Source organism: Stegodyphus dumicola, chromosome 2 (assembly GCF_044657685.1).
Source record: "Stegodyphus dumicola isolate Sdum_Otavi_A_Nest chromosome 2, ASM4465768v1".
Taxonomy (NCBI): domain Eukaryota; kingdom Metazoa; phylum Arthropoda; class Arachnida; order Araneae; family Eresidae; genus Stegodyphus; species Stegodyphus dumicola.
Genome location: NC_140769.1, coordinates 15,898,109 through 15,923,907, shown reverse-complemented (window position 1 = coordinate 15,923,907; position 25,799 = coordinate 15,898,109). Strand labels below are relative to the sequence as shown.

The following is a 25,799-nucleotide window of genomic DNA, read 5'->3' as shown; positions in this document are numbered from 1 at the left end:
GACCGGATCTATTCGAATAATTGGATCTATTTCGAAGAAAGGATCTGCGTACACTTTTATTAATTACTTTTTGTATTTTATATTGAAGAAGATGGGAGAAAAAACTATTTTTAAGGAAAATGAAAAGGCAACACTTTTGCGTACGTGGTGTATAGCGTACTGTGCAGTACTTACAACTGCTGAAAGTCATCTCGGTCAAAGTAAGCTGTTTGACGGACACCATGCACTTAAATTTCTTAGCCAACCGTTACTTGCTTTAAGAGGATGAACAACCAAGCTTCTGATCTTGATCTAAGATCTTAGCCTTTTCACAAAAAAGGACCCGAAACTGGGTTTCCCGTAGAACGTTACTGTAAAAACTACTTGAAAACGATATGTTATTCGTCTATCATACAGGCAGTGAATTCTGTTCATTTAAGAGGTAAAAAATAAACAAAAAAGGTAATTTTAGCCTTCTTAAACTCGGTCATTTGTTTCAGACAAAAGCGATAATTCGCTTCTAGTCTAGTGGGATCTGTGGGACAGACATTGACACAAGCTTCTAGGTGCAGCAGGACCCTTCACATATTCTAAAAAAAATTATTCATGATTTCAGTTTCTAGTTCACAATGGAATAATAAGTGCATTTATAAGAATTTGTGTAATAAGTAATAAATAAAGAAAATAATTTATTTAGCTAAGAAAGAAAAAATTTCCCGAACTTCTTATGCGGGAAGGTCTTTCAAAATAAAAAGTTTTATATGAGAAACTTAAAATGCCTGAATTTAGGAAATGTTTGGAATTTTTTTTTTTTTTTTTTTTTTTAACGAGAACTTCTTAAATAGGTTTTACTGTGTTTCGAGTTAGTCACGGAAGTGAAAACTTTTCTAATTTAGTGTGGCCCTATTATCACTTTAGAATATCATTTCAAATTTTAATATTTAAGATATTTCACGTAGTTCTAGATAATTTTAGTCTCTTGCAGATGTTGACGATTTAGAAAGATCAAGGTTAACTGAGTATGGAAAAGAATACGAAACATATCTGCGTATGCGGTGGAATGGTAAAGGCGCTGAACACTGGGAGTTCGACCTGGGTTCCATTCCAAGCGAAAGGGCTAGCTGAAATGGATGTTTTCGTGGTTTGCCCCGTATATAACGTGGCTACGAACCAATTTCACTTCGAAAGTCCACCACGGAGGCATCCATCCCCTTAGGCAGGTAGCCCTAGCGTGCTTTGCCGTAATCAAATTAAATCTTCATTAAATCTAATATTAGATTTAATGAAGTGTTTTGGGGGAAGATGTCTAGGGTTAATCCAAGGGCAGTTAAAACAGCACAAGAAACAGTTATATAACCCCTGTTATAATTAACAGAAAAATGCTATTCACAATTAATCTGTATTTCTAACTAGTTTAATATGAAGAATAATCTCATTTGGTACCGTAAATTAAATCATTCAGAACAAAAGACGAAGCAAAACATTTTTTGTTTTGTTTACGTTATTTTTGTAATATTTTTATAGAAGTAAATGTGAATGACTGTACTTCTGGTTTATCTTTAGGATTGAGCAATTTACTTTTAACGGAGAATTCAACGTTGTTCATACAGGGTGTCCCACAAAGGGCCCCAGGAAAAGTGTGATAAAAATCTTATAACACGATTAAATGAAGCTATATTTTTACATGAATTCTTTATATTTGAAAAATGAAAGGACATTACAAGAGATGCTGGAAGTGGTTCCCCTTCCCCCTATCTGTACACACAGTTCAGTACGGCAGTGGCCATGTTCGTATATGTTGCTGCCAGAGCATTGGTCAACTAGGATATTCTCATTGCCTGGATTTCACTGCGGATGTTCTGACGCAATTCGTCGATGGTGCGTGGCTTGTGCTTCTATGCATTACCTTTACGGCAACTCCATAGAAAAAAGTCAAGGGAGTTCAAGTCTGGAAAAATGATTTCACCGCAGTCATACTCACTATTGACGTGTGGCGTGTTGCCCCATCTTGCAGCTACCAGGCAAGTGTCAGCTTTTCATCACCGACTGATTCACAAATTGATGAAATAGTGCCTGGTACGCTTTACTGGTGATAGTAGTGTCAAAAACAGTGGCCCAGATGATGGCGCTCTTCATTGACAGATGATGGGCCAGATCTGATAATGCACAGAACAGGTCCATCATTTGCAAATGAAGAGGTTCCTCGACAAATGCATGCTGGTTGTCACTACTCCATTAACATGTGTTTTGTTAGTTTAGGTTATTCTGACAAGTGGAACTCCACTTCATCACTGTACCACGTGTACTCTGGCAGCAACATACACGAAAATGCAGCGCCGTGTAGGAATGTGTATACAGGTGGGGAGGTCACTTCTAGTACCTCTTGTACTTTTTATTTCTCAAACATAAAGGCGTATCATGCAAAATTTTGGCTTCGTTTCCTCTTGTTATAAGTTTCTTATCACACTTTTCCCCAGGCCCCTTTTGAGTGAGAGATCCTGTATATTTCGGGTTGTGTGCAGTTAAATTGCGTACTGATCCACCAACGGCCGAGCGGTAAAGTTGCTGAATGCTGGTAGTTTGGTTCGAGGTTCGAATCCCGCGAACCGTATGACTGCATGGGCGTTTTTTTGTGTTTCTCAACATGTGTAACGTGTATACGAGCCATTTCCCTTAGAAAGTTCTCCACGAAAGCATTCCTCCGCTTAGGCAGATAGCCCTGGAGTGCTTTATCATTATTCAAATATATATTCAAATAAATTACATTCTATTTGTGGATAATAATTTTTTTTTTTTTGTATTTTTCGTAGGCAGTTTTGTTTTACGCTTTTGATTTATAATAGTAATTTTTCCATTATTCCGCTAAAAACTATTTAAACTGGCCTCAGTTAATGGGTAGCGCGGTTAATCGAGATTTGACTGTACTTTTAAAGCATTCTTTTTAGAACAAAATCTTGTATTAAACATTTTTCTTTATGAGAAAGGAAACCAAGAGTAAATTTTTCTGGTTAATAATTCTTTCCATGTTCCATGGTTAACAATTCTTCCAGCATTTTTATTTTTTTTTTTTTGGGGGGAGGGGAGGTTGGCTATGCATTTTCTTTTTTTTTTATTTCTATGCCAATCTCGCATAGTCAGCAGTTCTTATGCTTCTTCTGGACGATATTGCCTTCGGAGTGAAGAGGCCCTAGAAAACAAATACTTGTAATAAGGACACAAATTATGATGCTACGTGTAGCAGAAGAAATTGTCGACCACACTGAGTGTTGTGTAATTTTTCGCTTCTCTTGCAGGATTAGATCCTCTACGTGAAAGGAATTTTTGTCATTTTTACTCAGCTTTTTGGCATTGCTTTTCTTCGTGACGTCCCGCTGGCAGTAAGGTAAAGAGTTTTAGAAGGAAAACGTAGTTTTCAGAAGGACAGCTTTAAAGATAAATTTGCCTGACTGAATGCATTCTAATCAATTACAATGTGCAAAAGGGCAGGTAACGTTAAACGGATCCTGAAAGCACTTCCGACAACATAAATAAATGCCCGCATTTGAGTTTAATTTCTCTAAAACGACCACCTCAGCAGAAAAGCAGAATTGTCTGAAACCGTTGATGGTCACTTTAGAGAGGGTTCATTGTAGTTAACATTTGCGCACATTTTAAAAATCGGAAATGAATAAACAATAATTTACATTTCACGTATATTACCTCCTAGCTAGCACGAGTTTCTGAAAATTTTAAAAAATATTGGTTTAGTGGCTTTTGCTCCCGAATCAAAAAATTGGTACACTTGCGCAAAAGAAACATTCATTACTGGATGTGTAAATAGTAGTTTGTATAGTTTAGTAGCAGTTCTGCACAAAACCACATCTTGATTATCTTCCGACAACTTGGGACAGAGACTTGGATTATTAATTAACTTTCCAAAACTTTAGGCTACTGGACTGCAAAATTTGTAGAGTCTCACCATCTTGGGAAACATGCACTGAAACCAGACGCAAGTTGAATATGAGCGGCTTATCGCTATGTCCAGTAAGAAGACAGAGAACGTTACAAGGGGGTAAAATACCTTCTTATTAAAACTCAGTAATTTAATAAAAGGCACCACTTTGTGCTTACGAAACAGCCAGCATTTATGGCGTAACTCAAAAGTAATGGATTCAAATTGAAGCTACGTTAAATCATAAGTTAGCCAAAGGCTACACAGAATGAATAAGGCATAAGTTGGCATAATGCAACGCCGCAGACAGAGTACTATCGAAGAGTTTCAACTAGTAACGTGGCCTCCAGCAGGAGGAACACGCTCTGATTATTCGATCTGAAACCTACCTACCTCGGTGGAATGGTGTTTGGACACACCAGGTTTGCTTAGCATAGTTCCTTTAAGTACTATCTCTTTCTACTCATTTAAATGCGGTCGAACTAAATTTAGCATTCTAGCAGGAAAACGGAAAAGGAGAATGACAGTAAAGCTACTTAACGTAAAATAACTTATCAGATAAAAAAATAAATAAATCCTTGCAAATATAAATTTTTAAAAATAATTAAATTATGTGTCTGTTAACATATAAAGAGTGATAAGTAACTGAAGGAGTCAGGTGCCTTCAAAATGTCAAAATATCTCAATACATCCATTAAAATAATCATTTTAAAGATGAGTATTTTTAACTGGCTCTTGAGCTCGCAATTTTGTATATTTATTTCGATAGTTCTGTGATAGCTTTTTGCTGCTTTTATTTTACATTCCAAATATTTATAATATCTTAAGTAAAATAAGTTATTTGTCATCCACGTAATGTTGTGATTCGTACTACCAACAGTCCCAAATTATATATAAACAAATTACTATTTTTAACTTTCTTCTTCTTCTTTTTTTTTTTTTTTTTTTTTTTTCCAAAGTAGAAAAATAACGTACAGTTAAAATTATTTGACTTATTACAGAATATTTCAATTATTTTTTTAAACTTAATTAAAGATAATTTCTAAAATGTTTAAGCTAGAGTCAGAGTAATTACTCATTTTAACTCAAGGTTAACTAGTAGGTTCTATTTTCTGTTTTTAAGAATTTTCTCAAAATTGCTCCGGTTTGAACAAAAAATACAGAGTGTTTATACATTTTTAGAACGATTTCGACAAAGAATAACTGTCATTAGGTTATTAGGAAGCAGGAAGTATGAAAAATGTGCAGTGCCCTCGCCGGGACTCGAACCTGGACCTCTCGAATATGCGCCGAGTGTGAAAGGTTTGACTTTAGCGCATACAAGCGAAATGACAGTTATTGATAGCGCATAGGAGTTGTTAAGTTCATAACTTACAACTTAAACCTTTCATTAACACCATAAGTATTGATGAGCTAGTTTTCTTGCCTCTCCTAATTCATTTTTTTTTTTTACATTACCCATAAAGTTCCATTATTTTTAAGTAATTTTTATTTTTCAAAGGACGATCAAAATCTAATCACTTTTTTAATTAAATCCTTTCACAGCCACTTTGATTCATTTTCAGTTATTCATTAAATTTCTTAAATTAAAAAAAAAAAAAAAGGTTTCATCATCATACAGAATAAAGCAAAGAACCCAGATAAATGAGAATAAATATCTTTAAAACAAAACCGTTTTAAATTTAAAAATTTCTAATAAAACTAAATAATTTTATACTAAAATGTACAATACAATGTAAACTTTGCAGCAGAAAACTCCCCTTTGCGTAATAATAATGCCTAAAGCGTATTAATAAATTGCTCCAACTTAAATGAAGAAACGAGCCTTTCCAGCTGATGCAATAAGGACGCACTGTCTAGATAGGGAAACATTTAACAGCTCTTCTTCTAGTTGGGGCAAGACAAAAAGGGAAAATGTTTTTGCCTTTGACCTTGTAAAAACGTTTGTTAATGAAGCCCGTATTTGACAGCATGCAGAGACAGAAAATTGGCACGATAGCGCGCAATTAATTTTGTTTTAAATGTTTAAATAATACTATTTTAAATTTTTGTTTAAATAAGATCCACGATCCAATGTGAAGCTGTCTAGTTAAAGAAATAATAAGGATTTCACTGTAAGAATGAGTTGAAAAATAATAATTTTTTTCCAGATTAAGTACTTAACATTAAAGTCCCATGGGCCGCTTTACCTAAGACGATGTCCCTGCGCGAGTCTTATCTAGTAGGTTTTATTTTATGTTTTGAGTATTTTCTCAAAATTGCCCTGGTTTGAGCACAAAAATACAGAATGTTTACACATTTTTAGAACGATTTCGATGAATAATAATAATAATAATAAAAGCAAATGTTTTGTAGAAAAAATTTCTGGCAATAGTTTGTTATTTAAAATGAGAGATATCGTCTGCAACTTTTAAATTTATTCTTCTTTCAAAATGTCGCATGTAAACAAGCTGGGGATTGAAGGACAGATTTTTGCTCTTTCTGAAGAGAAATATTCCTGTTCCGTTCCTTAACTCAAAAATGTTGTGAAATGCATGGTATTAAAATTTCTAAGTGAAAAATAAGGAACTCTGTTAATCGGAAAAGGAAAAATACTCAGCCATTACTTCCAGTGGAAAGAAGACTCCAAACAAATACCTGAAAAAGGTGTGTATTGCTTCTAATAGTTCTAAAGTTAAATCGTTGGTAACAAAAGAAAATGCACCGACGCAGAAATCAATCGCAAACTGTGGCAACAATGAATAAAATAATGAATCGAGGTTAACTTGCAAAAAGCTAAATAACATAATGTTCATTAGCTTTTGCCGGGGTTCAACGCAGAGCAATTTGTAGAGCTCTGTATGAAAGCTATTTAGCTTGAAATGAATGGAAATACATTATAATGCTTACAGGGTTTACCTAAGTGACCGCAACGAAGTATATTTATTATCGAAAACGAAGAGAAAAAAATGTACAAACCTAGCTCCGTCAACGCAAAGAAGATTTCGATAAGGGGTTTGCGACTGTCTCAAGATTCTCTTGCTACGGAAAATTAAAAATGTAATGAGTACGAAAAATGCTAAAATCACCTCAACGTGCTATCAAGTTTAATGTCCGATATTTATAGAAGAAATTCCATTTCTTTAACCCATTGACTATCAAAGAGTGAAACTTCATCAAGCCAAAGCGACAAGTTATATTTCGAAAAGTACCATTACATTTCTTGAAAAAATAAAGACTGATGCAGGTATTGCATATACAGGGTGATCCAAAAGTACCTTAATATTTGAAAATTGTATAATTCACGGAATAATGTAGGTACAGAGATACGAATTGACACACTTGAAATGACATGGGGTTTATTGAAAGAAAAAAAAAATGCTCCCCCCCCAAAAAAGCCAGCATGTGGCGCTAGGCAGCAAAATGTCAGTGACATCGCATGAGAATTGTGCAAGAAATAAGCTATGGTGAGAGGAGGAAACAGTCCCTTCATGACTTGTCACTTTTCTATCCTCGCCTCCGGGTATTGGTCGCTGTATGATGTGGATTTGTCACATCAGTCGTGATCTGACCTCTTTTCTTCGGGGAAATGCGTGATTCAGCTATTCAAACTGTCAGTGTGACGGGTGGTAGGTAAGCGGATAGTTACAGAATCGCATCATCCCTAATTTGGTTGATAAACACCTGTTGGAAGGTATCACTTTTTTGCAGGATGGCGCTCCACCCCATATTGCTACGTGTGTGACAGATCTCTTGCACATATTCTTTGGTGAAATCGCGTGCTGAGCCGCCACTTCGGTCATGCTGGGCCTCTCGGATCCCCAGATTTCTGTGATTATTGGTTGTGGGGTTACTTGGAATTGCAAGCCTACCACGATCGTCCGACCGCAATAGGGATGCTAAAAGACAACATCCGATGGCAGTTTCTCATCATACTTACAGATATGCTGTACAATGCTGTTCGCAACACTGTACCTCAACTACAGGTATTGTTGAACATTTGTTTGCTAAAATGTGTTGTAGTGTTTGTACAACAGCGAACACTACAGCACAACATCAAACACTACAACAATGTTTAACAACACAACTTGTAATGTTTGTTGAACATTTGTTTACTAAAATGTGTTGTAGTGTTTGCTAAAAATCAATTGTTACCCTAATTATTGCTTTTGTTATCATATGAAGCGCCATCTATTGGCCATTTTAAGCACTTTTGTGGCTTTCAGTAAAACCCCATGACATTTCAAGTATGTGTGTCAGCTTTTATCTCTCTACCTACACTATTCAGTAAATTTTTGAGTTTTCAAAAGTTAGCAGAATTTTGGATCACCCTGTATATCTTTTCAGAATATGTCTGCGAAGTCCTTTGACGCTTCGCCTATGGACTATGATACCTCTGGTATCTTGAAAAAGAGCTCTAAGTACTAGCCTGCCTACGACTCACAATGCAGACAGCCTAGAAAAAAGACTATCAGATCGAACATTTAAAAAAAAAAAAAATACTCTTCACGTTTTAAACATTAATTAAACTACCTAATCGTTCTAAAATCGCATAAACGCCCTGTTTATTAGGATAAGCCTATCATATAAATGAATTGTTTTGTGTTTATTTCGGGTTCTCAGACTTCCTAGATTATCTCATATGAATTTGTTTTTCGCGATTATAAATAACGTCGTCGAGCGATGCATTTTGGGTAGGTCGAAAGTAGATTAAAAATAGAGCTGCTGGTAATGTATACCTTGTTAGATCCTTCACACTCGGTGTCATCTGTAGATTAATATGCGTATTCAGGAAGAATGGAATTCTTCAGACGATGGAAGGGATGTACTGTTTATTTATTCTCGAAACATTTCCGGTAAGAAAAGGAATGTGCATCGCGCCCTTTTTGAAATGAGTTGCATCATTTGTAGATTCTGTCGCAGATAGATTCTAAAAAGCGTAATTCCTAATCTCCTCTGTTTTTTTTTTTTTCCGTGATGTCACTTATTTTTTCCCACCCTTCCAAAAGAAATTTCAAATGTCGCATGACTTAATTAACATTGCAAAGTCATTTTTCAAACATATTTTTTTCGGAGAGACATTTTTTCTTTTTTTTATTAAACAAAATGTTTCATTTTTTTCTTTATGGATAGGGTTACCATATTTTAGGAATGAGAATCTCCGACCATTGGCTTTCCCGGGGCAGGGTGAGGGGCGCAGATGGAAGACATTACCTGAAATTGAATACTGAAAGTGTTATATATAGAAAGAAAGACGAATTTTAGAACCAGTTTTTCACAAAGACCAAAAAATGAAATTAAACAAAATAAAAAACAAATCCTATAAATGTAGAATTAGAATTCTATAAATGTTAAAAGCAAATTAAAATAAACCATCACAAGAAAAATAAAAAACAAAATAATAATAATAATAATAAAATGTGAAAGCCTTCAAATTTTATATTACGCCCAAGGGGGCGTTTTTTTTTAACGTTTCTTGTTACCTTGATTTATTAAATATCATGTTCTTCGCACTTAAACCGCAAAATTCAATTCAATAGCAATATCGCAAAATAATTTTAAAAACGCATATCCTTAGAAATTCCGATACACGGTCTAGCGCGCTCGAGATAATTTTTTTTTTTTTTTACCGTGTTGCCATTGCTCGCTTTGAAATCGTTGAGTTTTTTAATCAAAAACTCATAATTGCTTTACAAAATATGACTTTCTAAGGGAAACTGGCTCGTATACGCGTTACACATGGGGAAAACCACGAAAACACCCATGCAGCCAGCCCGTTCGCCGGATTCGAGCCTCGGACCGAACTACCAGTGTTCAGCGACTTTACCGCTCGGCCGCTGGTCGGCCAATTTGAAAAGTGATCCAAACCTTTAAAGTTTTTGACACAAAATGCCAAAACGAAATTAATAGCCCTTCTGAGCAAATTGTTCCTTGGGCTAATAAAGTAAAAAAAAAGAACACGAAAGAAGAGCTTGTGATGGTTTATTTTAATTTTAATTTTTAACATTTACAAAATTCTAGTTTTACATTTATAGAATTTTTTTGGAATTTATTTATTTGAATTTCATTTTTTGGTGTTTGTGAAAAACTGGTTCTAAATTTCTTTCTATATGTATTTACTGATCAGTTGTTTGCGATATAATGTGCGAAAATTCATGGAATAATTATATTTTTTACTTATATATTTATATATATATATTTTTTTGTTGTGTTTACGTATATGTTATTGTGAAAGACCGAAATTGGAAAATGTCGACTTTCACCGAAGAATGTCAACATTCACCAAATACGTCGGTGAAAGATCGAATATTGCATTACATTCTTGTACATTCGGACTCTCACCGGTGTATGTCGACAATGACAGATATGCTCTGGTGTAGGTCGAAAAGAGTGGCTCTGGTATAGGTCGTGTATATGTACACGCTGCTATTGCAAAAGGAAGTGTTCCACAAATAAATGCAGTTGTAAAAGCAAGGGTCTCTTGTGCAATTCAAAGTGTCATAATAGTTTAAGTAGTTGCAATAAATAAGATTTGAATCACATAATTTAGAAAGTTTTTAACTTCTATTATTTTCCTTTCTCATTTTGAATGTACTGTGTGTTTTAATTTCTTATATTCTTACGTTCTTATTTTAAATTTCAAGTGCGTTTTTTTTTGCGACTGAATTACGGAGAAGAAAATCTAATATTCTTATATGTTCAACATTCACCATTACATAATGAATGTCGACATTTACCGGTGTAAGTCAGAAATAAGAGTATTTGGAAAATATTTCGGACATACACCAAGCGACTATGGGAATGTTGACATTCACCGGTGAAAGTCGACATTCTCCAGATTTCAGTGTTTCACCGTAACATATATATTATATATGTGTTTGTAATATAAAAGCCTGCAGTAGTGACGGCGTCGAACAACGAAGGCATAGAACGTAGAATGTTGACTCAATAGCAATAATTTTGATTGCTAAGAATATTGATCCAAATACTAAATTAAGCATTAAGGAGCTATTTCTAATTTAAATTATAATATAACTTTTACATATTCTTTTATGTTACATACACACACATTTATACATATATGATACGCTTTAAATAATAATACACGTGTTGTCGTATTGATGTAATACTATATTCTATAATCTTCTTGCGATATCTCCCAAAATAAAAATTTAAATAGAAGTTTAGCAATGTAATTATTTATCTCCAGTTCCCCTCGCCGCCTCCGCCCCCCCTTGAATATTTTTTGTAGACGTCCCCGTCCAAGACATTTTATAAAAAATTAATTTCAGTGATTAGAAGGCCTGGCGTGTACACGTTATGCAAGATAAAAGTTCGTAATTGCAAAGAATGGTCTCCTGCTTTTGCGGTGAAATTGGAAGCACGTCCGACTTGTAAGCGGAAGATCCGTAATTCGAATCCCAGGGAGGGTATAGCTGATTTTTCATGATTCCTGGTTCGAAACCTTCAAAATACTACGAGTGGCGCCCGAATTCAAGTGTTGTGGACAATAATTCATAACAAACTGGTCATTTTGCTCCACAGAAACACTAAATGCTCATAGTTCGACCTGGCTTCGATCACAGGCTAATAAGCTGGCTGCATGATAATATTATAAATTACAAAATCACGCAAAACAAGATCCAAAATTGTACGAAGTCATTTAAAATTTTCAAGGAATTAAATTTAAAGAAATACAAAATTTACATTTTTATATGGCCCCCCGTAGAGAAAATTTCTCAATTAGCAAAATGTGGCTCATACAGTAATAAGGTTGTGTACAAAATTTCAGCATTTTATCACAAAAAGTCGCAGAGGTATGAAAAAACATAAATGCTGACTTTTCTACGCCTGGATATGAATTTCCGGAAGCATAGTTTTGTAAATTTGTAAATAAAGAGGCGTATTTTCTATGCTTATGATGCATTTCTGCATCTGGTCATCTGAATCTACCTGTAAGCATTTCCATTTTAATTTATGATTAACCCCTCACCGACTTTGTTTAAACATATTCTGCGAATTTTTATGATAAAATGCTGAATTTTTTTTTGTGCATGTACTGGGTGTATGAGGCACAATTTGCTAATTGAGAATTTTCTGTACAGGGGGCCATACAAAAATGTAAATTTTGTATTTCTTTAAGTTTAATTCCCTGAAAATTTTAATTGATTTCATAAAATTCTGTACCGTTTTGTACGTGACTTTGTAATTTATATTATATGTCTATGATCATATTTAAGGAATAAAAGCCGAGGTCAATGTTTTTGGGACCCCCTGTATACTACAGTACATCCAATTCATATTTACTGAATCATCTATAAAAGCCACTATCTATGATTCCAGGTAGTCTTTTGTGGAGGTGATCGTTTTAAACGAGATGATGCTTCATATAAATCTTCAGCACTTTCTCAGAGCTACCGGTCGCTTTCAGCAGTAGATAGATTAAGGAGGTGATCTCTTGGAGATAACTCATTGTATTTATAAAAATTTTGATACTGGCATGGAACAAACACTGACTTTCGCTTTCGTGTATTTTATTCATCGTTAAAACTGTGAGGATTTTGTAACGTGAGAAATTTCAACATTTCAATATCATTGCATCATCAGCGACCGAAACTGAGACCAACCCCATTTCAACTCACGTGTTCGTCGTGTGTGACGTTACAATTGCGGTGCTGCGCGAGATTTATGCTTAATGACGTTTTTCGATACTAGGCTTTCAGCTGTGTCAGCTGATTCCTGCATCGTGAACAACCGGAAACGGGAGGTTTGCTATTAAGTATCGTCCCTGAATGCACAAAGCAAAATAGCACCAGCTGTCTTCGAATTTATGACAGCCCGAAAAAACCTCGATTATTCGAAATGTTCGTCGGTTACTTTTCGTTTATGATACATTTGGAATAGTCCATTGTTCTTGTCAGTGATGGATTTTTTTGGCGTGCCGGTGGAGGCTTCCCTTATTGCTGTAAATCAAACAGTGTGTGCCATTTTTTTAGGTCAAATGATTTAACTTACATAATATAATGTATATGCTGCTTTAATTCGTCTTTTTGCTTTTGGATATTTAGTCGTTCACGATTGGACATATTTTACCGATACATGTACCGTATTTCCTCGCGTATTTTTCTCTTTTTACTTTGTACGACGTAAAGGAATTATTGTAGTCGACAACAATTTCATGTGTAATATGTCAATGGAAATATTCATTTTGACCATTCCCAAATCAATATCGACCATTTTTTTGCGTGACTTCTGTACGTATGGACAGAATAAAAGATTTTTGTGTTTCCAAAACAGATTTAAAGTGGATTAAAAATAGATCTTTCCTGACGTTTGAACGTACGTACGTATGTGTCTCCTGTAACTCAAAAACGATTTGCGGTAGAACATTGAAATTTTATATCTGGGGCTGCTATAACATTTAGTTGTGCACCTCCCTTTTTATTGCAATCGGCAGTACCAAATATATATATATATACATACACCCCGTACATGGCTTAAAAGACGAATTGTTTAAAAATTGTATTGTATGAAAAATGAGACGTAAAAAAGTATAAAAGTAAATGTAAAAAGAACGCACCCATACCCTCAAAAGTTTATTTTCGCGACCGTTTGTCGTAGACATAAACTTCTAGTTACAAAAATGTTGCAAATGACAAGATTTGTGTTTTGAGAATTTTTAAATTTAAAAAAAATTGTAAAAAAAAAACAACCTTTATGTTTTCAGATTATATATAGTCCTTCTGGGCAAATTGCGCTTTTGGGCTAAGAATTGCGAAATCTATTTTTTTTGCACGTTACTTCCCTTTTGGGCTAAAAATTACGAATAATTTTTTGCACGTTACTTCGATCATTAAGGACCTTAAAGAAATGATAAAATGTATTTTTGCGAAATGTTATAAAATGTATTTTATTCCACGAGCTTTTGGTGCCGCAAAAGCGCATTTTTTAAGTTTATTTATTTATTTATTTTTGTTATTAATTTGAAATCGGTTTTGCAATGAGCATAAACTAATATATTTCCAAATTATGTAAAAAGATATATCACATTTCAGCTTTTAGAGTGGGCTTTTGCTTTGCAGTTTGACAGTTACCGTATTTGTTATCCTCTGATTATATTTATTTAATAAAAGCATGTTGGCTTTACATAAATACTAACGATATTTTATTAGTATACTTTGTGAGTGGCAACAGTATTTAATTTCAGTGTATTGTTCTTCTAAAAAGAATATTCTTTAAATTTACGTAATGCTTAATACTAGATTCTTTCAACTTTCTTGGCAGAACATATGCTGTAAATAAAAAAAGTCTTTTATTTTGGGAATCCTCGGTGTGTAATGTTTCTTTATTAAAAGAACTGGAGCCTGGGTTTCAAAGGTAAATAGTTTAGCAGCAGAAAATTCGGTGAAGTTTAGGATTGCGTCTTACAGTATAACTTTCGATTACTGAAAACACGGTTTTGGCCAATTTAAATCATTTACACATATGAGAAGGAAGCTTGAGCAGTTTTCTTACAGTCTTGCATCATGAACATTCGAAGATGGGCAAGACGAGTAAGTATTTTTTCTGACCGCGAAAATTGATATTTACATATGAAACTCTTATTGAAACATTTAGATCAAATGAATAATTTATAATCTTTATTTTATTTTTAATTATATACTGAACTGAATATAATACAATCAACTGACATCTTTCAAATAATTTATAATTTTATTTTTGTGCTTGTTTGAGATTGTATCGTTTTCCCAGTGTAATATTAACTCATTCATTCCTCTATTAAATCATGCATTATCATGTGTTCTTTTCTGTGGAAGCTATTAAGTAGAGATTTTCCTGTCCCATTGGACTGTTAAGCCTTTTTCGCCGAGAAGCAGCATTAAATTATAATTGTTGTCTGGTCCTCTTGTAATGTCTGGCTTCATCGCCGAGGTGAACGGACCATTAAAATGAGTTTTAGAAGGATTATGAAGGATCTGATGCGTAATCCCAGAGTTCCTTCCCGAGATCATTGCGGCGCACTTCCTGTGACTCTTTGAACGCTTTTTTCGTATCCATTTTTAACGGCGTCCAATGTTCCAGCTGTTCGCAATGAATGAAAGTGTATAGTTGTTGATGTTTAATTTGCATTTGCGTTGTTTCTGAAATTCTTGGAATTTAAACATTAGAAACACACTATTAGTCGACCATTTAAGTTCTAATGTCACGCTAAAGTTAGGAAATATGTTTAGCGGAGTTTTTGCAGATTTTCTGAGCTCTAATGACACAAAGTAATCCACGGTTAAATAAAAGTTACGGTTAATCCGAGGTTAATTATAAACACACGCACAGGAAATAGGAATAAACTGAACAATTTGCCTGCATTTTACAAGCAATTTTAATCTGAAGGATGCAGTTATATGGTCTCGAAAACTAAATTCATATTCAAAACAAAAAGAACGTACCGTAAATAACGGAAGTGCTCACTTCTTTATACAGGGTTGTGAAAATCAAACTCTTTACAATGAATAACATAAATATTTTACTTTGCTCCAACATACAAAATGCAAAGGGAATATAACATTACATTTCAGAACACAATTGTAGTAAAAATAATAACATATTGCCACATCTCTGAAACAAAATCAAGAAAAACTTCTCTTATTTAAAAGTAGAAATAAATTATTTTAAATGTTTTATGAGAAACAGCAGCACCCTCTTTCGGTGGCAAACAACATAGTGAATATGAAGAAAGTGAATTAATTGCGTTAAAGAATATTTACATGAGAACTTGAAGAGCATCTTGAGTTCAAACTCGTTTAATAAACTCGGTTAGAACTTCTCTTTCTTTCTTTTTTTTTTAATAGGAAATAGTAAACTATATTATAATTAAAAAAAAAAAATTCTGAAAAATTTGCATGCATTAACAAGCAAGTTTAATCTGGAGGATGCAGTTATATGGTCTCGAAAACTAAATTCGTATTCAAAACAAAAAGAACGTACTGTAAATAACGCAAGTGTTCACCTCTTTATACAGGGTTGTGAAAATCAAACTCTTTACAATAAATAACATAAATATTTTACTTTGCTCCAAGATACAAGATGCAAAGGGAACATAACATTACATTTCAGAACACAATTGTAGTAAAAATAATAGCGTGTTGCCACATCTCTGAAACAAATTCATGAAAAACTTCTCTTATTTAAAAGTAGAAATAAATTATTTTTAATGTTTTATGAGAAACAGCAGCGCCCTCTTTCGGCGGCAAACAACATAGTGAATATGAAGGAAGTGTTTTAATTGCGTTAAAGAATATTTACATAAATATATAGACTATAGAGCATCTTGAGTTCAAACTCGTTTAATAAACTCGGTTAGAACTTCTCTTTCTTTCTTTCTTTTTTAATAGAACAATATCCAGGATTAAGTACAATTAAATTCGTACTGTTGTGAATAAAAACAACTCTAAATCATATTACGTAATTTGCTAACACTGCTATTATCCCATGCATTTTACTTTTCAGTGTTAATTTTCCGTTGGCTGTTCTGTTTTCCGCGAATTGTAATTTTTAATTGTTTCACAATAATAATAATTAAAAAAAATCTGAAAGGTTTCCGGTTTTAATGGCAACTCAAAAGAGTTTATTAAGGTTTTCTTACGCTCTTGTTGAGCTCGCAGTTTAACCAGTCTGCCGTTGCACTCATTCCTGCTAACCATTTTTTTTTCCCTTTGTCTTTTTAGCTTTATTATAAGCATCGTTTTCTTCATGGTTACGTCATAATGCAATTCGGCAGCAAAATTTTAAAAAAATTTTGTGACAGACAGCTTAGCAGCATATGTTTAGAATTGCCGATGCAGTGTTATGTTTAGAATTGCCGCAATTACAAAGCAAAACACAAAATATTAAAAAACAGCACGACTTTAGAATTCCGGATAGACAGTTTCCCACACGCTAGAGATAAAAATCTTTTATTTCGCACAGTGTTGCCACTGCTGTCTTTCAGATCGTTGAGTTTGTTAATCAAAAATTCATTAAAGTTTTACAAACTATGAAGCAAATAATAAAACAAACTCGAAATTAAAAATTCGAGTTTCCAGGTGCACCTTTTTGGGTGGAGTATTACGTTGTAAATTCCATTGCTCTAGGTACCGTTGATTTTCACAATGCGAAGAACGCATACATGCATGCAGATTATCCGTCGTTTAATTTCTTTAAACATAGTGCAGGTCGATAATATTGAATGGCAACAGTCTGAAAAATGATACGATGTTTATAGTGGTGAAGCAACGCAGAATCGTATTTCAAGACTGGTAGCCTCTTTTAAGCTGCTAAAAAAAAAAAAAAAAAAAAAAAAAAAAACTCAGTTAATCCACAATTAAATTAGTCCACTCCCAGTAAAAATTTACTGTGATAATTTTTTTAAGACACACAAAAAACATTTAACTGCATCCACGCTAGAGTTCGAAACAGGGATCTGCCACTTGTTAGCTGAAAGTGCTATCAGATGCACCATGAAAGAAACTTAAAAGAGAAAGCGGTAATTGCTTACGACGTTACGTTATGCTACTATGTCTTTTAACATTTATGTGTCTTGACCAGTAATACCGTTAAATGAGTGATAAGTTCTTTAATTTATCTTCTACGCGGTCTTGCAAATAGCCAGTTTCCAAACAGCTGTGACGGTCATTGCCGTGCCTATGTGCCGGGTTCGAATTCCGGAGAAGGCATTGATGTTTTTAAGTGTACAGTGTCTCTGCAGCAAGGGGACTCTCAAAATACATGGCGAGCAGAAAATCCTCTCAAATGGTTGGCAGTAAGGAAAAAGGGTGAATACACTTGGGCCGCCCCCACCCAGGCGTATTCTTGCGCTCCTTGCCACGAGGCATTTGGTGGGCTTGGGCTGACTACGTCAGCAAGTGAGCATAAGGAACAACAACAAGTGTTAGGTAAATAGAAAAAGTTAGGAAATCCGAAAAAACGCCGATCTACGAAAGAAATACTAATGACTTAGTCAGAGGAATAACGACGTATAATCGAAGTTCAGCGTCATATAAATAAAAAAAATCATTAACATGAAAATTTATGATTGACGTGAACAAAAATGAATTGGAACAAAGATGAGAGTACGCATAAATGTAATAAGAAACGTACAAACGGTGCTTCACTAAACTTTTGCATTTATTTTGTTTTTTACTAATATTTGCTAATTATTATCTAATATTACTTCTGTTTATCTCGTTCACTCGCAGAAATTATTTGAGCCGCGAAAAAAAATTCGATGAATAAGTTATAACAGTAAAAAGTGTAACTAGAGTTATGTGCCGTATGAAAGAAATATTTTACTATTAACACGAATAGAAATTAACTGCAACAGAGGTAAAAAGGTATATATGTAAAAGGCGTATAAGTGAGACAGGTAATAAATGTGAAAGACGTATAAATGGGACATGTATAAATAGTATCTTAATGTAGTTGTTTTTATATGAGAAATATGTATTTTTTATACCAAATAAACTGCATGGATCACTAATTTTAGTATTCTCTCCTAGGAGCGGATGTGGCTTCGGAGTGAAGGCCGCTTGTTCGGCATCGTGTTTGTGCTTTTCAACGTCCTGTTGGCCATCTTCAACGTCCTCAACTATAGAGTCGCCTCTCGTGCAACCGTCCCTTGCGTCGTGATCGTTGCCCCTACGCCGCCACCTCCAGCCGTCGCCACACCGAACACACCACAGACGTTACACCGCCGCGGGAAACCGATCCTCACGACATCATCTGCATCGCTTTCATGGACAGATCTCCCTGTCACTGGTAATTCTTTCCTTGCTTTTTGGATATAACTATTTAGCAATGTATGCAGTGCAAATTATTGGACATCCAGTAGCTGAAGGCTTAAATTCTTTTTCGTCCTTACTGAGCAAATAAATCAGCAACAAGTTGCGCTTCTTGTATACGGTTCAATTTCGATTTAGTTGACAGTAAAGTATTTGCCTAAAGAAAGGGATGCCATCATGGGAAATCTTCTAAGAGAAGAAAACGAGAAAGCGCTCATGCAGCGAGCCCGTTCGCCTGGAATCTTTTGCGTTAACGGAGCTGTAATTCGATTAGAAAGTGTAAATAAGACAGTTTACTTTCCTGGCTGATTCCTCGAAGCTTAGGCACCAGTGTTAATTTATAAGTCAAACAACAAAAATCAACGTTATATTTTCAAATTTTCACAGAACTAGTTTCGATGGTTTTACCGAACCATCATCCTCAGCTGCAAAAGCCCAAACGAACGAGATAAGATATAAAGATTAGATATGATAAGAAAGCCTGGACAGGAGATAAGCCACTGGCGCCATCTGTATATGAAACCAGAACTAAAACATAATTTCTTTAGAGGCCGAAGGCAAAGGTGGATTGGAATTAGGGTCGTTAACTAGAACAGAAAGATTTTTTTTGAATGTGAAATGCCTCTAGAAAATCCAGTTCACCAATGGAAGATGTTTTTTGAATAATTTTGGCAGCAGAAAAATTGAAAGTGTGATTTTCGGACCAACAATGTTGGGCAACAGAAGACTTTTTGTTGTTTGACTTCTAAATTAATATTTGTTCGGCGTGTTATTGTATCTTAACCGTACGTTTATCAAGTTCTTGTAAGAAGTACACAGGAGAAAAGTTAAAAGTACCCTTTATTTAACTCTTTAAAATTTACAATGTGTCAACTCGACGCTAACACACTACGCCTCCCTTGGGCGGTAACTGAAATCACGGAACTAAACTAAAAACTCGAAGATGTTCATAAGTAGTAGAAAATTAAGTTACAGGGCTCAGATAACTCCTGTTTCTTAAACCCGCGTCGAAATTAGTGCCGGCAAAGGAAAATGCTGTTATACCACGTAAACCAGCAATAACTCCGTTAGTAGAAGCTCACGCAACAGAGGTGACGGCAACAGCCTAATTATCTCTAGCGTTTCTTCTAAAACTCGGTATTTAAACTTTTTCTCCTCCAGGCTGAATTTGCATTCCTTCACGCGCGCTGTCAAATTTGAATATTCTGACGTTGATAATTAGGGAGAATGAAAGATTATAGGAAAGCTTAAAATTAAATAAAATTGGTTATTTAAAATAAATATAAACCCCTACAATTTATTTCATATTTTGCCAAACATTAAAGAATTTTTCATTAAGAAACTGAAGGATTTCAAAGCTAGCAATGGCAACACCGTACCGAGGGGGAATATCTCCAGCGTGCGAGTGTGTGTATCGGAAATTCTACAAACATGCTGTTTTACGTTTTTTAAGATTGTGATATTGCTGTTAAATTGAATTAAATTTTATGTGGTTTAAGTACGAAGAACAGGATATTTAATATGTAAAGGTAACACACGAAACGTTAAATAACGCCCCTTTGGGCGTAATTTAGAATCTGAAGGCTTTCAGATTGTTAGTTCAAAGGGAAGACTATTGTACCTGAGGAACTACGGTTTTCGTTTTGCGATTTTGCATCGAATCACTCTGAATGTCCGTTTCACTTTTCAAACTGTTGCAACAAAATATTATCACCCTGTACTATATTTGAAGAAATTAAATAAGGAAGAATCTGCATAAATGTATGTATGTTTCTCGCATTGTGATAAAGCATAGAGCCATCGAATTTTGAATGACGTAATTCTACTGCGAATATGGGCATGTGAAAGCCCAAATTTGAAATTTGGAATTTTTTTTATTATCGATTTCATATTTTGTAAATCTTTAATGAATTTTTGATTAACAAACTCAAGGATGTCAAAGCTAGCAATGGCAACGTTGTACAGAAAAAGCATTTTTATCTCCAGCGCGTGAGACTGTGTTTCGGAAATTCTAAAGATATGCTCAATTTAAAATTATTTTGCGATATTGCTCTTGAACTGAATTTTATGGTTTAAGTGCGAAGAACGTGATATTTAATAAATAAAGGCAACGCACAAAATGTTTTGAAAAAAAAAAAAAAAAAAAAGCCCTCTGGATGTAGTTTAAAATTTGAAACCTTTCAGATTTTTTACTTATTTAGTTATTTTTTCGGCTATTTTGAAATTTTGAAGTAAAATCTATGATAGAACTTCAAATCAAATTGGGGAGTTAAACGTACGAATTTGATCGCCAAATGGAAAGAAAACCCAATTAGAAGTATTTCTTGATAGAACTATCATGATACGATTTTACATTTACTTATTTTTAAGGAGCGGAGAAGCTGTAGGTTATTCAGAAATGTTAGCATCTGCTGTGTTTTTTGCTTTTCCAGTATGATATTCGGATTTTGAAGATATTAGATATTACATAATTATCGTAAAGGTTTAAATTTCTTATACAAAATTCTAAACTTCAGCTTGCACTCGTTAGCGTAATATTTTCGTTCATTACGTTGGACAAACATTTTTTTTATCTGAATTTCTCTTTCCCAGAATGCCGTGATGGTAAAGCTTAAGATCTCCGAATACGGGAGAGAGAGAGAGAAAAAAAAATGTGAAGTACTTCGGTTAATGCCAGCAGTTGCAAATATTTAAGATTGACTGAGCAAAACGAAGCATGACCTTGCGTTCCACATCATTTGCCATTGAATGATTTCTATTGTTGACATTAATGGATCCAAGGAAGCATTAGAAATGAAACGAAAAGGATTGCGAAGTATTATATTCGAAGGAGCATTGCTTTTAAACTGCAATGTAGTTGCAGTTTATTAAACCTTATTTTAGTATAAGTTAATAAAATGACTAATTTCTATTCGTACAGTAGAACAGTAGCAGTGTTGTTTAATTTAGAAAAGCACGTAAAAAATAATCAAATTAATAATAATAATAATAATAATAATAATAATAATAAAAACTGAAAGCTTTCAGATGTATTATCACGCCCAAAGGAGCCCTTTTCTTCCCCCCCGCCCTCATTTACACATACATACACGTTTCGAGAACATTTGGGCTCATACTCCTTTGGGGTAAAAGTATTTAAAAACAGCATATCCTTAGAATTGCCGATAGACAGCTTCGCGCGCTGGAGGTAAAAAATGTTTTATTCTATAGAGTGTGTTGCCGAAGCTCGCTTTGAAATCGTTGAGTTTCTTAATCAAAAATTCCTTAAAGTTTTAAAAAAAAACATGAAACATATAATAAAACAAACTCGAAATTGAAGATTCGGGCTTCCAGGTGCCCATGTTCGGGTGGAGGAATACGCTATTCAAAATATGATGGCTCTAGGTGTCGTTGTTTCTTCACAATGCGAAAAACATAACAAACATTCAGGCAGATTCTTCATTATTTAATTTCTTTAACTATAATACAGGGCGATAATATTGGGTGGCAACGATCTGAAAAGTGATACAGCCATTTTTAGTGATTCGACGCAAAATGCTGTTTAGAGTCTAATATCCTTCCTGGGCTAATAAAATATATGTATTTTTTTAGTTTTGGAAAAGAGAGGAGGGAAGTTGCAGCAACGGTAAGAGTGACATGGAACAAAATAAGCTGAGCACCATTGGTATAAATAGTAGCACGATGTGGTTTTGACAAAAATGCATAGAAAGCTTTTTTTTTTTTTTTTTTAATAAGGAAACAAATTTAATGCCGGAAGTATTGCATTTATTGCTGAAATGAGAGATGTACAGAGGTCGGCCGATGTCATTGGCCATACTGAAAGAAGTTTATTCACCATCATGTGACAAGAATTACAGCTGAATCGTCTTCGATTCTTTACAGACTGTTGAGCCACGTCGGGCGGCCATTGTCAATAATGACAGCCATCACATTGTGCATCGCATAGCTGCGTTGTGAACTATGCTGCGCCAGTTCTGACACAGCTGAAACACCACTTGAAAAATGTAACTCTTCTGAGAATAAAACCTTTCATTATTAAAAAGGGGAACAAAATCACGTTTTTTTTTGGGGGGGAGGGCTCGTTTCTTGCTGCTTTTTGTAGTTTTCGAATTGTTGATTTTTTTCTTTTACATGCTACTCGATGAGCCGGTATATATAATGCTGAGGAATATTAATTACGAAACTTATTTAACTTGAACAAATAAATATTTATCGGAATTTGTCTCAGAATGTTTTGTTCATTAACTCTTTGTATCGGAATTTGTCTCAGAATGTTTTGTTCATTAACTCTTTGAAGGGCGGTGGTTACCTCTCTGTTGAACGTCTTAATCACTCGTGTGAGTGGTTTTCAAGATTGACCGTTTCTGAACTTCCCTTGTAGCTCACTAGACGGCAATCAAGAAACATAAGCTAGTAGTTGATGCAGCAATTCGTCTTCAAGGAAATAAGCATCAGCCATCGAAGACAACATCATGACGATGTGCACTCTGTAGCACCAAGAAAAAGCCTGTAAGAACAGTATGGGAATGCAGCACACCATTCTGCTTGAAACGAAAACTGTTTTCAGGAGTACCATACCATAGAGACTGATTTGTAGGGATGTGTTCTGTGGGCGGTGGTCACTGATACTACCCACCAGAAAAGTGGTCATTTTTTTCACGCGTCTTGGACAAAATATGTGTAATTGTGGCAAATAAGTTCATTGTAGTACCTAATATAGTAAATAAAACAAGAGTTTTACTGAAAAAGTTAATTGCCTTTTCCTGCTTCTCAAAGAGTAAAAGGCTGTGCACTTTCTTTCTCCCCCTTCCCGGTTTGAATTTTATTCTCATTTCCTGTGCTCATTCTATGTATTTTTGTGGCGGTAAGTTTTATTAAATAGTGTTGCGAATAGTATACATCTGTAAATATGTGAAATTATAGCATTTTGTGTATAGTATTACATGAAATACTTCAAAGAGAAGATGTTCTACCGAAAAAATAAGAATAACGGGCCAAATTGGCGAGATGTTACCAAGCTGGCAACGGTCCTGGCGACTAATTTTTGTTGTCAAATTTCACGAGAAATCACCAGAAGTCGGCACACTTAGCGACCTTTAGGCGACATTTTGGTCCGATCCCTGTATAACTATCATGGATATTATAATTAAATAAATATAATTGATGCTTTATACACCTATAACCGTAATTCGGCTTTCATGCGCTTCCAGTAATTTCGAGAAATAGAAGGTATTAGAGGTTTTTCGACGACCGAAGGAAAACTGTATAAAACCGGCGAGAGCATCAGTTTTTGAATAGTAGTTGTTTAATTCAGAGTATTGAGAAATCTCCGTAGGAGCTGTGCCTTTCTAGATGAGTTTTGCATTGCGCTGTGTTTCACGCTCTTCGTATTTTGAAATATAACTACTGATTGTGCTCTGTGATACTGAAAAGAGCTGTAGGAGTATTCTTGTGGAAATTTCTGGAACTGTAACTTTTGCTAAAAATAAATTTTATCGAGCTGCCATCGGTTTTGTGTTGTCTTGTCTATGTAATTCATTGAAGAATGTTTGCCAGAGCCTACTTGGACTACTTCCACCCTAGTTTTGAGGAAGCTAGCCTTGTGGAGTGGTCCAAGGATCTCCCACCCCTTTGCCCCACCATCAAACCACACGAGAGGATCTTAGGCGTGCCATATATTTAGAGTGTCTCCATCCGCAAAGACACTATCCATTTACAAACATCCATGCCTTCCCCAGGATTCGAACTCGGGCCTTTCGGTACTGCAGTAGGCTTCCCTAACCATTATGCTGTATTGTATCTGTACATGTTTATATCTTTTATTTACGGTACCTAATTTATACTAAGGATCACGCTAACCTCATTGGCATGCTTCATGTAAACTTTAACGTATATGTATGTATAGATGTATATATGAATATGAGTGAGAGTACGTATACCTTTATTTGTTTCGGAATATATATGTATATATGTGTGTATACCGAACATATATGTATATATATACGTGTGTTTCGGAATATATATGTATATATCTGTATCTGAGTTGGTATTTATATGTATTTACATATATTTTGATTGTATTCTTCTTCAAGTGCCTTATATGCACATGCATATTTCTTTTTTGCATTTTCTAAATGTCGTCTGCTCAGCCTGGGGTTACTACCTGACAGCTAGTGGTTAACTCTCGCTGAGTTGGTAACCAGTTCTGTATGGATATATCTATACCTGGGTCGGAAGCCAACTCAGCGGTTTACTTCCATAACCAGTATACCGTCTGGGAAGCATCACTGGTTCTGTGTGCATTCAGTCTGTTACGAACCCGTGCGCACGCAACAATGTTATTATACTCTACGTTATAAAAGGTTATAAAAGATAAAATTCTTACATACCGATGAATGCTCTCTCTTTCATTTTACAGAAAAATAAAATTAAAAAAAATGTTCTTGACCACTTTGTTATTTCTTATCTTGCTTTTGTGCTTGGCATGCTAGATTTTAGCAAGCCAGGTTAATTAATTACTAAGTAAATAACACCACATCAACCCTGTCTTCTGCATCAGGTGTGATATAACGGTTGCTTCCACTATACCTGGATTTCCGTGCTTTTATTATTAATTAGCTAGTTAAACATTATACATAAGTGTGTATTAAACTTCCCTAATTTAGCATTAATAAACACTGTAGCTGTTTTTAATTTTCTCCCGAAATTTTCACCTACCGCAGAATAAACTACTTTATCACTGTTCAGAACTTAAACATTCAATCTTAGTACTATCTCTTACCAACTCCCCGAAGTTTAAGTAGTTAAAGTTTTCTCATGAGAGTTTGCACTTCCCCATTTCATTCATTAGTCTTATACCCCAGTGATCATCTAATGAATTTTACTGGAGAAGGGGAATATAAGTTTTGGAGTTTTCGAGCCTCCTCTAAGCGCAACAATTAATGACTACCCCCGGGCAAAATTGCCTCCTGGTTAATTTGGCTCGGAAAGTGAGTGACTCGAGGAAAGTTCTTCATGAGAAGGATTGATGATGAGTAATTCCGTTTAGCCGAGTTTATTCTGCTGGTTATTCGTTTAATCAATGGGTAAAATGTGAT

At 34.8% G+C, this 25,799-nt stretch overlaps 1 protein-coding gene across 5 annotated transcripts in view; it reads left to right on the top strand.

Annotated features, from left to right (window-relative positions):
* LOC118200301 (beta-1,4-glucuronyltransferase 1-like) overlaps window positions 1-25,799 on the top strand; it is a 215,507-nt gene that overhangs the window by 150,063 nt on the left and 39,645 nt on the right. For 4 of the 5 annotated variants that reach the window (XM_085810464.1, XM_085810463.1, XM_035372254.2 and 1 more), the window contains exon 2: window positions 18,421-18,679. In XM_085810464.1, the coding sequence (XP_085666590.1) occupies window positions 18,421-18,679 (259 nt within the window). Of the gene's footprint in view, window positions 1-7,818; window positions 7,876-18,420; window positions 18,680-25,799 lie in introns of those variants that run through there. The other variant, XM_035372252.2, reaches the window with a different exon arrangement.